General features: G+C 56.1%; 1 protein-coding gene across 1 annotated transcript in view; it reads right to left on the reverse strand.

Moving 5' to 3' along the window:
- Window positions 1–14,138, reverse strand: part of LOC141264133 (SCO-spondin-like) — a 521,676-nt gene that overhangs the window by 457,954 nt on the left and 49,584 nt on the right. Inside the window, exon 10 of the mRNA XM_073676443.1 lies at window positions 10,765–11,013. Coding sequence (XP_073532544.1) covers window positions 10,765–11,013 — 249 coding nt within the window. The remainder of the gene's footprint in view (window positions 1–10,764; window positions 11,014–14,138) is intronic.

The raw sequence follows: 14,138 nt of genomic DNA on the forward strand, positions 1-14,138 counted from the left end.
GAGAAGCTTCAGCTGCATCCCCCTCCTCCCCTCTCACAGCGGGCAGTCTCATACACTGAGAGAGAGAAGCTTCAGCTGCATCCCCCTCCTCTCCTCTCACAGCTGGCAGTCTCATACACTGAGGGAGAGAAGCTTCAGCTGCATCCCCCTCCTCCCCTCTCACAGCTGACAGTCTCACACACTGAGAGAGAGAATCTTCAGCTGCATCCCCCTCCTCCGCTATCACAGCTGGCAGTCTCATACACAGAGAGAGAAGCTTCAGCTGCATCCCCCTCCTCCCCTCTCACAGCTGGCTGTCTCACACACTGAGGGAGAGAAGCTTCAGCTGCATCCCCCTCCTCCCCTCTCACAGCTGACAGTCTCACACACTGAGGGAGAGAAGCTTCAGCTGCACCCCCCTCCTCCCCTCTCACAGCTGGCAGTCTCACACACTGAGAGAGAGAAGCTTCATCTGCATCCCCCTCCTCCCCTCTCACAGCTGGCAGTCTCACACACTGAGGGAGAGAAGCTTCAGCTGCATCCCCCTCCTCACCTCTCACAGCTGGCAGTCTCATACACTGAGAGAGAGAAGCTTCAGCTGCATCCCCCTCCTCCCCTCTCACAGCTGGCAGTCTCACACACTGAGGGATAGAAGCTTCAGCTGCATCCCCCTCCTCTCCTCTCACAGCTGGCAGTCTCATACACTGAGGGAGAGAAGCTTCAGCTGCATCCCCCTCCTCCCCTCTCACAGCTGACAGTGTCACACACTGAGAGAGAGAAGCTTCAGCTGCATCCCCCTCCTCCCCTCTCACAGCTGACAGTCTCACACACTGAGAGAGAGAAGCTTCAGCTGCATCCCCCTCCTCCGCTATCACAGCTGGCAGTCTCATACACTGAGAGAGAGAAGCTTCAGCTGCATCCCCCTACTCCCCTCTCACAGCTGGCTGTCTCACACACTGAGGGAGAGAAGCTTCAGCTGCATCCCCCTCCTCCCCTCTCACAGCTGGCAGTCTCATACACAGAGAGAGAAGCTTCAGCTGCATCCCCCTCCTCCCCTCTCACAGCTGGCTGTCTCACACACTGAGGGAGAGAAGCTTCAGCTGCATCCCCCTCCTCCCCTCTCACAGCTGGCAGTCTCACACACTGAGGGAGAGAAGCTTCAGCTGCATCCCCCTCCTCCCCTCTCACAGCGGGCAGTCTCACACACTGAGGGAGAGAAGCTTCAGCTGCATCCCCCTCCTCCCCTCTCACAGCTGGCAGTCTCATACACTGAGGGAGAGAAGCTTCAGCTGCATCCCCCTCCTCCCCTCTCACAGCTGGCTGTCTCACACACTGAGGGAGAGAAGCTTCAGCTGCATCCCCCTCCTCCCCTCTCACAGGTGGCTGTCTCACACACTGAGGGAGAGAAGCTTCAGCTGCATCCCCCTCCTCCCCTCTCACAGCTGGCAGTCTCACACACTGAGAGAGAGAAGCTTCAGCTGCATCCCCCTCCTCTCCTCTCACAGCTGGCAGTCTCATACACTGAGGGAGAGAAGCTTCAGCTGCATCCCCCTCCTCTCCTCTCACAGCTGGCAGTCTCATACACTGAGGGAGAGAAGCTTCAGCTGCATCCCCCTCCTCCCCTCTCACAGCTGACAGTCTCACACACTGAGAGAGAGAAGCTTCATCTGCATCCCCCTCCTCCCCTCTCACAGCTGGCAGTCTCACACACTGAGGGAGAGAAGGTTCAGCTGCATCCCCCTCCTCTCCTCTCACAGCTGGCAGTCTCATACACTGAGGGAGAGAAGCTTCATCTGCATCCCCCTCCTCCCCTCTCACAGCGGGCAGTCTCACACACTGAGGGAGAGAAGCTTCAGCTGCATCCCCCTCCTCCCCTCTCACAGCGGGCAGTCTCATACACTGAGGGAGAGAAGCTTCAGCTGCATCCCCCTCCTCCCCTCTCACAGCGGGCAGTCTCATACACTGAGGGAGAGAAGCATCAGCTGCATCCCCCTCCTCCGCTATCACAGTGGGCAGTCTCACACACTGAGGGAGAGAAGCTTCAGCTGCATCCCCCTCCTCCCCTCTCACAGCGGGCAGTCTCATACACAGAGAGAGAAGCTTCAGCTGCATCCCCCTCCTCCCCTCTCACAGCGGGCAGTCTCACACACTGAGGGAGAGAAGCTTCAGCTGCATCCCTCTCCTCCCCTCTCACAGCGGGCAGTCTCATACACTGAGAGAGAGAAGCTTCAGCTGCATCCCCCTCCTCCTCTCTCACAGCGGGCAGTCTCATACACTGAGGGAGAGAAGCTTCAGCTGCATCCCCCTCCTCCCCTCTCACAGCGGGCAGTCTCACACACTGAGGGAGAGAAGCTTCATCTGCATCCCCCTCCTCTCCTCTCACAGCTGGCAGTCTCATACACTGAGAGAGAGAAGCTTCAGCTGCATCCCCCTCCTCCCCTCTCACAGCGGGCAGTCTCATACACTGAGAGAGAGAATCTTCAGCTGCATCCCCCTCCTCCCCTCTCACAGCGGGCAGTCTCATACACTGAGGGAGAGAAGCTTCAGCTGCATCCCCCTCCTCCCCTCTCACAGCGGGCAGTCTCATACACTGAGGGAGAGAAGCTTCAGCTGCATCCCCCTCCTCCGCTATCACAGTGTGCAGTCTCACACACTGAGGGAGAGAAGCTTCAGCTGCATCCCCCTCCTCCCCTCTCACAGCGGGCAGTCTCATACACTGAGAGAGAGAAGCTTCAGCTGCATCCCCCTCCTCCCCTCTCACAGCGGGCAGTCTCACACACTGAGGGAGAGAAGCTTCAGCTGCATCCCTCTCCTCCCCTCTCACAGCGGGCAGTCTCATACACTGAGAGAGAGAAGCTTCAGCTGCATCCCCCTCCTCCTCTCTCACAGCGGGCAGTCTCATACACTGAGGGAGAGAAGCTTCAGCTGCATCCCCCTCCTCCCCTCTCACAGCGGGCAGTCTCATACACTGAGGGAGAGAAGCTTCAGCTGCATCCCCCTCCTCCCCTCTCACAGCGGGCAGTCTCACACACTGAGGGAGAGAAGCTTCAGCTGCATCCCTCTCCTCCCCTCTCACAGCGGGCAGTCTCATACACTGAGAGAGAGAAGCTTCAGCTGCATCCCCCTCCTCCTCTCTCACAGCGGGCAGTCTCATACACTGAGGGAGAGAAGCTTCAGCTGCATCCCCCTCCTCCCCTCTCACAGCGGGCAGTCTCATACACTGAGGGAGAGAAGCTTCAGCTGCATCCCCCTCCTCCCCTCTCACAGCTGACAGTCTCACACACTGAGAGAGAGAAGCTTCATCTGTATCCCCCTCCTCCCCTCTCACAGCTGGCAGTCTCATACACTGAGGGAGAGAAGCTTCAGCTGCATCCCCCTCCTCCCCTCTCACAGCTGCCAGTCTCATACACTGAGAGAGAGAAGCTTCAGCTGCATCCCCCTCCTCCCCTCTCACAGCGGGCAGTCTCACACACTGAGGGAGAGAAGCTTCAGCTGAATCCCCCTCCTCCCTTCTCACAGCTGGCAGTCTCATACACTGAGGGAGAGAAGCTTCAGCTGCATCCCCCTCCTCCCCTTTCACAGCGGGCAGTCTCATACACTGAGAGAGAGAAGCTTCAGCTGCATCCCCCTCCTCCCCTCTCACAGCGGGCAGTCTCATACACTGAGGGAGAGAAGCTTCAGCTGCATCCCCCTCCTCCCCTCTCACAGCGGGCAGTCTCATACACTGAGGGAGAGAAGCTTCATCTGCATCCCCCTCCTCTCCTCTCACAGCTGACAGTCTCATACACTGAGGGAGAGAAGCTTCAGCTGCATCCCCCTCCTCCCCTCTCACAGCGGGCAGTCTCACACGCTGAGGGAGAGAAGCTTCAGCTGCATCCCCCTCCTCCCCTCTCACAGCTGGCAGTCTCACACACTGAGGGAGAGAAGCTTCAGCTGCATCCCCCTCCTCCCCTCTCACAGCTGACAGTCTCATACACTGAGGGAGAGAAGCTTCAGCTGCATCCCCCTCCTCTCCTCTCACAGCTGGCAGTCTCACACACTGAGGGAGAGAAGCTTCAGCTGCATCCCCCTCCTCCCCTCTCACAGCGGGCAGTCTCACACACTGAGGGAGAGAAGCTTCAGCTGCATCCCCCTCCTCCCCTCTCACAGCGGGCAGTCTCACACACTGAGGGAGAGAAGCTTCAGCTGCATCCCCCTCCTCCCCTCTCACAGCGGGCAGTCTCATACACTGAGGGAGAGAAGCTTCAGCTGCATCCCCCTCCTCCCCTCTCACAGCTGGCAGTCTCACACACTGAGGGAGAGAAGCTTCAGCTGCATCCCCCTCCTGCCCTATCACAGCGGGCAGTCTCACACACTGAGGGAGAGAAGCTTCAGCTGCATCCCCCTCCTCCCCTCTCACAGCGGGCAGTCTCATACACTGAGGGAGAGAAGCTTCAGCTGCATCCCCCTCCTCCCCTCTCACAGCTGGCAGTCTCACACACTGAGGGAGAGAAGCTTCAGCTGCATCCCCCTCCTCCCCTCTCACAGCTGACAGTCTCACACACTGAGAGAGAGAAGCTTCAGCTGCATCCCCCTCCTCCGCTATCACAGCTGGCAGTCTCATCCACTGAGAGAGAGAAGCTTCAGCTGCATCCCCTTCCTCCCCTCTCACAGCTGACAGTCTCACACACTGAGGGAGAGAAGCTTCAGCTGCATCCCCCTCCTCCCCTCTCACAGGTGGCTGTCTCACACACTGAGGGAGAGAAGCTTCAGCTGCATCTCCCTCCTCCCCTCTCACAGCTGGCAGTCTCACACACTGAGAGAGAGAAGCTTCAGCTGCATCCCCCTCCTCTCCTCTCACAGCTGGCAGTCTCATACACTGAGGGAGAGAAGCTTCAGCTGCATCCCCCTCCTCTCCTCTCACAGCTGGCAGTCTCATACACTGAGGGAGAGAAGCTTCAGCTGCATCCCCCTCCTCCCCTCTCACAGCTGACAGTCTCACACACTGAGAGAGAGAAGCTTCATCTGCATCCCCCTCCTCCCCTCTCACAGCTGGCAGTCTCACACACTGAGGGAGAGAAGGTTCAGCTGCATCCCCCTCCTCTCCTCTCACAGCTGGCAGTCTCATACACTGAGGGAGAGAAGCTTCAGCTGCATCCCCCTCCTCCCCTCTCACAGCGGGCAGTCTCACACACTGAGGGAGAGAAGCTTCATCTGCATCCCCCTCCTCTCCTCTCACAGCTGGCAGTCTCATACACTGAGGGAGAGAAGCTTCAGCTGCATCCCCCTCCTCCCCTCTCACAGCGGGCAGTCTCATACACTGAGGGAGAGAAGCTTCAGCTGCATCCCCCTCCTCCGCTATCACAGTGGGCAGTCTCACACACTGAGGGAGAGAAGCTTCAGCTGCATCCCCCTCCTCCCCTCTCACAGCGGGCAGTCTCATACACAGAGAGAGAAGCTTCAGCTGCATCCCCCTCCTCTCCTCTCACAGCGGGCAGTCTCATACACTGAGGGAGAGAAGCTTCAGCTGCATCCCCCTCCTCCCCTCTCACAGCTGACAGTCTCACACACTGAGAGAGAGAAGCTTCATCTGTATCCCCCTCCTCCCCTCTCACAGCTGGCAGTCTCATACACTGAGGGAGAGAAGCTTCAGCTGCATCCCCCTCCTCCCCTCTCACAGCTGCCAGTCTCATACACTGAGAGAGAGAAGCTTCAGCTGCATCCCCCTCCTCCCCTCTCACAGCGGGCAGTCTCACACACTGAGGGAGAGAAGCTTCAGCTGAATCCCCCTCCTCCCTTCTCACAGCTGGCAGTCTCATACACTGAGGGAGAGAAGCTTCAGCTGCATCCCCCTCCTCCCCTTTCACAGCGGGCAGTCTCATACACTGAGAGAGAGAAGCTTCAGCTGCATCCCCCTCCTCCCCTCTAACAGCGGGCAGTCTCATACACTGAGGGAGAGAAGCTTCAGCTGCATCCCCCTCCTCCCCTCTCACAGCGGGCAGTCTCATACACTGAGGGAGAGAAGCTTCATCTGCATCCCCCTCCTCTCCTCTCACAGCTGACAGTCTCATACACTGAGGGAGAGAAGCTTCAGCTGCATCCCCCTCCTCCCCTCTCACAGCGGGCAGTCTCACACGCTGAGGGAGAGAAGCTTCAGCTGCATCCCCCTCCTCCCCTCTCACAGCTGGCAGTCTCACACACTGAGGGAGAGAAGCTTCAGCTGCATCCCCCTCCTCCCCTCTCACAGCTGACAGTCTCATACACTGAGAGAGAGAAGCTTCAGCTGCATCCCCCTCCTCTCCTCTCACAGCTGGCAGTCTCATACACTGAGGGAGAGAAGCTTCAGCTGCATCCCCCTCCTCCCCTCTCACAGCGGGCAGTCTCATACACTGAGGGAGAGAAGCTTCAGCTGCATCCCCCTCCTCCGCTATCACAGTGGGCAGTCTCACACACTGAGGGAGAGAAGCTTCAGCTGCATCCCCCTCCTCCCCTCTCACAGCGGGCAGTCTCATACACAGAGAGAGAAGCTTCAGCTGCATCCCCCTCCTCTCCTCTCACAGCGGGCAGTCTCATACACTGAGGGAGAGAAGCTTCAGCTGCATCCCCCTCCTCCCCTCTCACAGCTGACAGTCTCACACACTGAGAGAGAGAAGCTTCATCTGTATCCCCCTCCTCCCCTCTCACAGCTGGCAGTCTCATACACTGAGGGAGAGAAGCTTCAGCTGCATCCCCCTCCTCCCCTCTCACAGCTGCCAGTCTCATACACTGAGAGAGAGAAGCTTCAGCTGCATCCCCCTCCTCCCCTCTCACAGCGGGCAGTCTCACACACTGAGGGAGAGAAGCTTCAGCTGAATCCCCCTCCTCCCTTCTCACAGCTGGCAGTCTCATACACTGAGGGAGAGAAGCTTCAGCTGCATCCCCCTCCTCCCCTTTCACAGCGGGCAGTCTCATACACTGAGAGAGAGAAGCTTCAGCTGCATCCCCCTCCTCCCCTCTCACAGCGGGCAGTCTCATACACTGAGGGAGAGAAGCTTCAGCTGCATCCCCCTCCTCCCCTCTCACAGCGGGCAGTCTCATACACTGAGGGAGAGAAGCTTCATCTGCATCCCCCTCCTCTCCTCTCACAGCTGACAGTCTCATACACTGAGGGAGAGAAGCTTCAGCTGCATCCCCCTCCTCCCCTCTCACAGCGGGCAGTCTCACACGCTGAGGGAGAGAAGCTTCAGCTGCATCCCCCTCCTCCCCTCTCACAGCTGGCAGTCTCACACACTGAGGGAGAGAAGCTTCAGCTGCATCCCCCTCCTCCCCTCTCACAGCTGACAGTCTCATACACTGAGGGAGAGAAGCTTCAGCTGCATCCCCCTCCTCTCCTCTCACAGCTGGCAGTCTCACACACTGAGGGAGAGAAGCTTCAGCTGCATCCCCCTCCTCCCCTCTCACAGCGGGCAGTCTCACACACTGAGGGAGAGAAGCTTCAGCTGCATCCCCCTCCTCCCCTCTCACAGCGGGCAGTCTCATACACTGAGGGAGAGAAGCTTCAGCTGCATCCCCCTCCTCCCCTCTCACAGCTGGCAGTCTCACACACTGAGGGAGAGAAGCTTCAGCTGCATCCCCCTCCTCCCCTCTCACAGCTGACAGTCTCACACACTGAGAGAGAGAAGCTTCAGCTGCATCCCCCTCCTCCGCTATCACAGCTGGCAGTCTCATCCACTGAGAGAGAGAAGCTTCAGCTGCATCCCCTTCCTCCCCTCTCACAGCTGACAGTCTCACACACTGAGGGAGAGAAGCTTCAGCTGCATCCCCCTCCTCCCCTCTCACAGGTGGCTGTCTCACACACTGAGGGAGAGAAGCTTCAGCTGCATCCCCCTCCTCCCCTCTCACAGCTGGCAGTCTCACACACTGAGAGAGAGAAGCTTCAGCTGCATCCCCCTCCTCTCCTCTCACAGCTGGCAGTCTCATACACTGAGGGAGAGAAGCTTCAGCTGCATCCCCCTCCTCTCCTCTCACAGCTGGCAGTCTCATACACTGAGGGAGAGAAGCTTCAGCTGCATCCCCCTCCTCCCCTCTCACAGCTGACAGTCTCACACACTGAGAGAGAGAAGCTTCATCTGCATCCCCCTCCTCCCCTCTCACAGCTGGCAGTCTCACACACTGAGGGAGAGAAGGTTCAGCTGCATCCCCCTCCTCTCCTCTCACAGCTGGCAGTCTCATACACTGAGGGAGAGAAGCTTCAGCTGCATCCCCCTCCTCCCCTCTCACAGCGGGCAGTCTCACACACTGAGGGAGAGAAGCTTCATCTGCATCCCCCTCCTCTCCTCTCACAGCTGGCAGTCTCATACACTGAGAGAGAGAAGCTTCAGCTGCATCCCCCTCCTCCCCTCTCACAGCGGGCAGTCTCATACACTGAGGGAGAGAAGCTTCAGCTGCATCCCCCTCCTCCCCTCTCACAGCGGGCAGTCTCATACACTGAGGGAGAGAAGCTTCAGCTGCATCCCCCTCCTCCGCTATCACAGTGGGCAGTCTCACACACTGAGGGAGAGAAGCTTCAGCTGCATCCCCCTCCTCCCCTCTCACAGCGGGCAGTCTCATACACAGAGAGAGAAGCTTCAGCTGCATCCCCCTCCTCCCCTCTCACAGCGGGCAGTCTCACACACTGAGGGAGAGAAGCTTCAGCTGCATCCCTCTCCTCCCCTCTCACAGCGGGCAGTCTCATACACTGAGAGAGAGAAGCTTCAGCTGCATCCCCCTCCTCCTCTCTCACAGCGGGCAGTCTCATACACTGAGGGAGAGAAGCTTCAGCTGCATCCCCCTCCTCCCCTCTCACAGCGGGCAGTCTCACACACTGAGGGAGAGAAGCTTCATCTGCATCCCCCTCCTCTCCTCTCACAGCTGGCAGTCTCATACACTGAGAGAGAGAAGCTTCAGCTGCATCCCCCTCCTCCCCTCTCACAGCGGGCAGTCTCATACACTGAGAGAGAGAATCTTCAGCTGCATCCCCCTCCTCCCCTCTCACAGCGGGCAGTCTCATACACTGAGGGAGAGAAGCTTCAGCTGCATCCCCCTCCTCCCCTCTCACAGCGGGCAGTCTCATACACTGAGGGAGAGAAGCTTCAGCTGCATCCCCCTCCTCCGCTATCACAGTGTGCAGTCTCACACACTGAGGGAGAGAAGCTTCAGCTGCATCCCCCTCCTCCCCTCTCACAGCGGGCAGTCTCACACACTGAGGGAGAGAAGCTTCAGCTGCATCCCTCTCCTCCCCTCTCACAGCGGGCAGTCTCATACACTGAGAGAGAGAAGCTTCAGCTGCATCCCCCTCCTCCTCTCTCACAGCGGGCAGTCTCATACACTGAGGGAGAGAAGCTTCAGCTGCATCCCCCTCCTCCCCTCTCACAGCGGGCAGTCTCATACACTGAGGGAGAGAAGCTTCAGCTGCATCCCCCTCCTCCCCTCTCACAGCTGACAGTCTCACACACTGAGAGAGAGAAGCTTCATCTGTATCCCCCTCCTCCCCTCTCACAGCTGGCAGTCTCATACACTGAGGGAGAGAAGCTTCAGCTGCATCCCCCTCCTTCCCTCTCACAGCTGCCAGTCTCATACACTGAGAGAGAGAAGCTTCAGCTGCATCCCCCTCCTCCCCTCTCACAGCGGGCAGTCTCACACACTGAGGGAGAGAAGCTTCAGCTGCATCCCTCTCCTCCCCTTTCACAGCGGGCAGTCTCATACACTGAGAGAGAGAAGCTTCAGCTGCATCCCCCTCCTCCCCTCTCACAGCGGGCAGTCTCATACACTGAGGGAGAGAAGCTTCAGCTGCATCCCCCTCCTCCCCTCTCACAGCGGGCAGTCTCATACACTGAGGGAGAGAAGCTTCATCTGCATCCCCCTCCTCTCCTCTCACAGCTGACAGTCTCATACACTGAGGGAGAGAAGCTTCAGCTGCATCCCCCTCCTCCCCTCTCACAGCGGGCAGTCTCACACACTGAGGGAGAGAAGCTTCAGCTGCATCCCCCTCCTCCCCTCTCACAGCTGACAGTCTCATACACTGAGGGAGAGAAGCTTCAGCTGCATCCCCCTCCTCTCCTCTCACAGCTGGCAGTCTCACACACTGAGGGAGAGAAGCTTCAGCTGCATCCCCCTCCTCCCCTCTCACAGCGGGCAGTCTCACACACTGAGGGAGAGAAGCTTCAGCTGCATCCCCCTCCTCCCCTCTCACAGCGGGCAGTCTCACACACTGAGGGAGAGAAGCTTCAGCTGCATCCCCCTCCTCCCCTCTCACAGCTGACAGTCTCATACACTGAGGGAGAGAAGCTTCAGCTGCATCCCCCTCCTCCCCTCTCACAGCTGACAGTCTCATACACTGAGGGAGAGAAGCTTCAGCTGCATCCCCCTCCTCCCCTCTCACAGCTGACAGTCTCATACACTGAGGGAGAGAAGCTTCAGCTGCATCCCCCTCCTCTCCTCTCACAGCTGACAGTCTCATACACTGAGGGAGAGAAGCTTCAGCTGCATCCCCCTCCTCCCCTCTCACAGCTGACAGTCTCATACACTGAGGGAGAGAAGCTTCAGCTGCATCCCCCTCCTCTCCTCTCACAGCTGGCAGTCTCACACACTGAGGGAGAGAAGCTTCAGCTGCATCCCCCTCCTCCCCTCTCACAGCTGGCAGTCTCACACACTGAGGGAGAGAAGCTTTGGCAGAATCCCTTCCTTGCAGGTTTCTATTTACTGTGGATTTGTTAGTGGTTATAACATTTTGTGAGTTTTATATACTGTGACTGCAGTAAATTATTCTAGTAGCGCCAGGTCTCTTACCGCAGTTGTCCATGCTTTCATCTGTTTGGTCCCGGCAGTGGGGGGCTCCATCACACAGCTGGCTGTAGCCGACACACTCGTCACTCTGCGTACATTTGAAGTGGTCCCAGTCACATGTTTTGTTGCAGTCGTGCTCGTCGCTGCCATCCATACAGTCCACCTCATGGTCGCACAGCCAGCCCCGGGGTCTGCACTCCCCGCTGCCGCACTGGAACTCGTAGTGGCTGCAATGGCTGCCGGGCTCGCCAACTGAGAAACACAATCGGGAAATACATCCACGTCGTCCTATAGAAATTATATGCTGTGATGGTTTTCATGCAACGCGTCAGACGTATATAAGACACGGCAGCAATATTTGTACCTCTGTACATACAAGTCACGAAACCCAGAAAGGAATCTAAAGTGACAGCAGGCAGGAATCTGGAGCCAGAGGAAGCAAAATTCTAGAGCGTCAGGAAGCGAAAACAGACAGCAATCTAGAGCGACAGCGAACAAAAGCAGACAGCGATCTAGACTGACAGTGAGAGAAAGCAGACAGCGATCTAGACTGACAGTGAGAGAAAGCAGACAGCGATCTAGACTGACAGTGAGAGAAAGCAGACAGCGATCTAGACTGACAGTGAGAGAAAGCAGACAGCGATCTAGAGCAACAGCGAACAAAACCAGACAGCGATCTAGACTGACAGTGAGAGAAAGCAGACAGCGATCTAGAGCGACAGTGAGAGAAAGCAGACAGCGATCTAGACTGACAGTGAGAGAAAGCAGACAGCGATCTAGACTGACAGTGAGAGAAAGCAGACAGCGATCTAGACTGACAGTGAGAGAAAGCAGACAGCGATCTAGACTGACAGTGAGAGAAAGCTGACAGCGATCTAGACTGACAGTGAGAGAAAGCAGACAGAGATCTAGACTGACAGTGAGAGAAAGCAGACAGCGATCTAGACTGACAGTGAGAGAAAGCAGACAGCGATCTAGACTGACAGTGAGAGAAAGCAGACAGCGATCTAGACTGACAGTGAGAGAAAGCAGACAGCGATCTAGACTGACAGTGAGAGAAAGCAGACAGCGATCTAGAGCGACAGTGAGAGAAAGCAGACAGCGATCTAGACTGACAGTGAGAGAAAGCAGACAGTGATCTAGACTGACAGTGAGAGAAAGCAGACAGCGATCTAGACTGACAGTGAGAGAAAGCAGACAGCGATCTAGACTGACAGTGAGAGAAAGCAGACAGCGATCTAGACTGACAGTGAGAGAAAGCAGACAGCGATCTAGACTGACAGTGAGAGAAAGCAGACAGCGATCTAGACTGACAGTGAGAGAAAGCAGACAGCGATCTAGACTGACAGTGAGAGAAAGCAGACAGCGATCTAGACTGACAGTGAGAGAAAGCAGACAGCGATCTAGACTGACAGTGAGAGAAAGCTGACAGCGATCTAGACTGACAGTGAGAGAAAGCAGACAGCGATCTAGACTGACAGTGAGAGAAAGCAGACAGCGATCTAGACTGACAGTGAGAGAAAGCAGACAGCGATCTAGACTGACAGTGAGAGAAAGCAGACAGTGATCTAGACTGACAGTGAGAGAAAGCAGACAGCGATCTAGACTGACAGTGAGAGAAAGCAGACAGCGATCTAGACTGACAGTGAGAGAAAGCTGACAGCGATCTAGACTGACAGTGAGAGAAAGCAGACAGCGATCTAGACTGACAGTGAGAGAAAGCAGACAGCGATCTAGACTGACAGTGAGAGAAAGCTGACAGCGATCTAGACTGACAGTGAGAGAAAGCTGACAGCGATCTAGACTGACAGTGAGAGAAAGCAGACAGCGATCTAGACTGACAGTGAGAGAAAGCAGACAGCGATCTAGACTGACAGTGAGAGAAAGCAGACAGCGATCTAGACTGACAGTGAGAGAAAGCTGACAGCGATCTAGACTGACAGTGAGAGAAAGCAGACAGCGATCTAGACTGACAGTGAGAGAAAGCAGACAGCGATCTAGACTGACAGTGAGAGAAAGCTGACAGCGATCTAGACTGACAGTGAGAGAAAGCAGACAGCGATCTAGACTGACAGTGAGAGAAAGCAGACAGCGATCTAGACTGACAGTGAGAGAAAGCAGACAGCGATCTAGACTGACAGTGAGAGAAAGCTGACAGCGATCTAGACTGACAGTGAGAGAAAGCAGACAGCGATCTAGACTGACAGTGAGAGAAAGCAGACAGCGATCTAGACTGACAGTGAGAGAAAGCAGACAGCGATCTAGACTGACAGTGAGAGAAAGCTGACAGCGATCTAGACTGACAGTGAGAGAAAGCAGACAGCGATCTAGACTGACAGTGAGAGAAAGCTGACAGCGATCTAGACTGACAGTGAGAGAAAGCAGACAGCGATCTAGACTGACAGTGAGAGAAAGCAGACAGCGATCTAGACTGACAGTGAGAGAAAGCAGACAGCGATCTAGACTGACAGTGAGAGAAAGCAGACAGCGATCTAGACTGACAGTGAGAGAAAGCAGACAGCGATCTAGACTGACAGTGAGAGAAAGCAGACAGCGATCTAGACTGACAGTGAGAGAAAGCAGACAGCGATCTAGACTGACAGTGAGAGAAAGCAGACAGCGATCTAGACTGACAGTGAGAGAAAGCAGACAGCGATCTAGACTGACAGTGAGAGAAAGCAGACAGCGATCTAGACTGACAGTGAGAGAAAGCAGACAGCGATCTAGACTGACAGTGAGAGAAAGCAGACAGCAATCTAGAGCGACAGTGAGAGAAAGCAGACAGCGATCTAGAGCGACAGCGAACAAAAACAGACAGCGATCTAGAGCGACAGTGAGAGAAAGCAGACAGCGATCTAGACTGACAGTGAGAGAAAGCAGACAGCAATCTAGAACGACAGCGAACAAAAGCAGACAGCGATCTAGACTTACAGTGAGAGAAAGCAGACAGCGATCTAGACTGACAGTGAGAGAAAGCAGACAGCGATCTAGACTGAGAGTGAGAGAAAGCAGACAGCAATCTAGAGCGACAGTGAGAGAAAGCAGACAGTGATCTAGAGCGACAGTGAGAGAAAGCAGACAGCGATCTAGAGCGACAGCGAACAAAAACAGACAGCGATCTAGAGCGACAGTGAGAGAAAGCAGACAGCGATCTAGACTGACAGTGAGAGAAAGCAGACAGCAATCTAGAGCGACAGCGAACAAAAGCAGACAGCGATCTAGACTGACAGTGAGAGAAAGCAGACAGCAATCTAGACTGACAGTGAGAGAAAGCAGACAGCGATCTAGACTGACAGTGAGAGAAAGCAGACAGCAATCTAGAGCGACAGCGAACAAAAGCAGACAGCGATCTAGAGCGACAGCGAGAGAAAGCAGAC

This window comes from Phyllobates terribilis, unplaced genomic scaffold, assembly GCF_046119375.1.
Source record: "Phyllobates terribilis strain yellow unplaced genomic scaffold, ASM4611937v1 Scaffold_4__5_contigs__length_816908805, whole genome shotgun sequence".
Classification (NCBI taxonomy): domain Eukaryota; kingdom Metazoa; phylum Chordata; class Amphibia; order Anura; family Dendrobatidae; genus Phyllobates; species Phyllobates terribilis.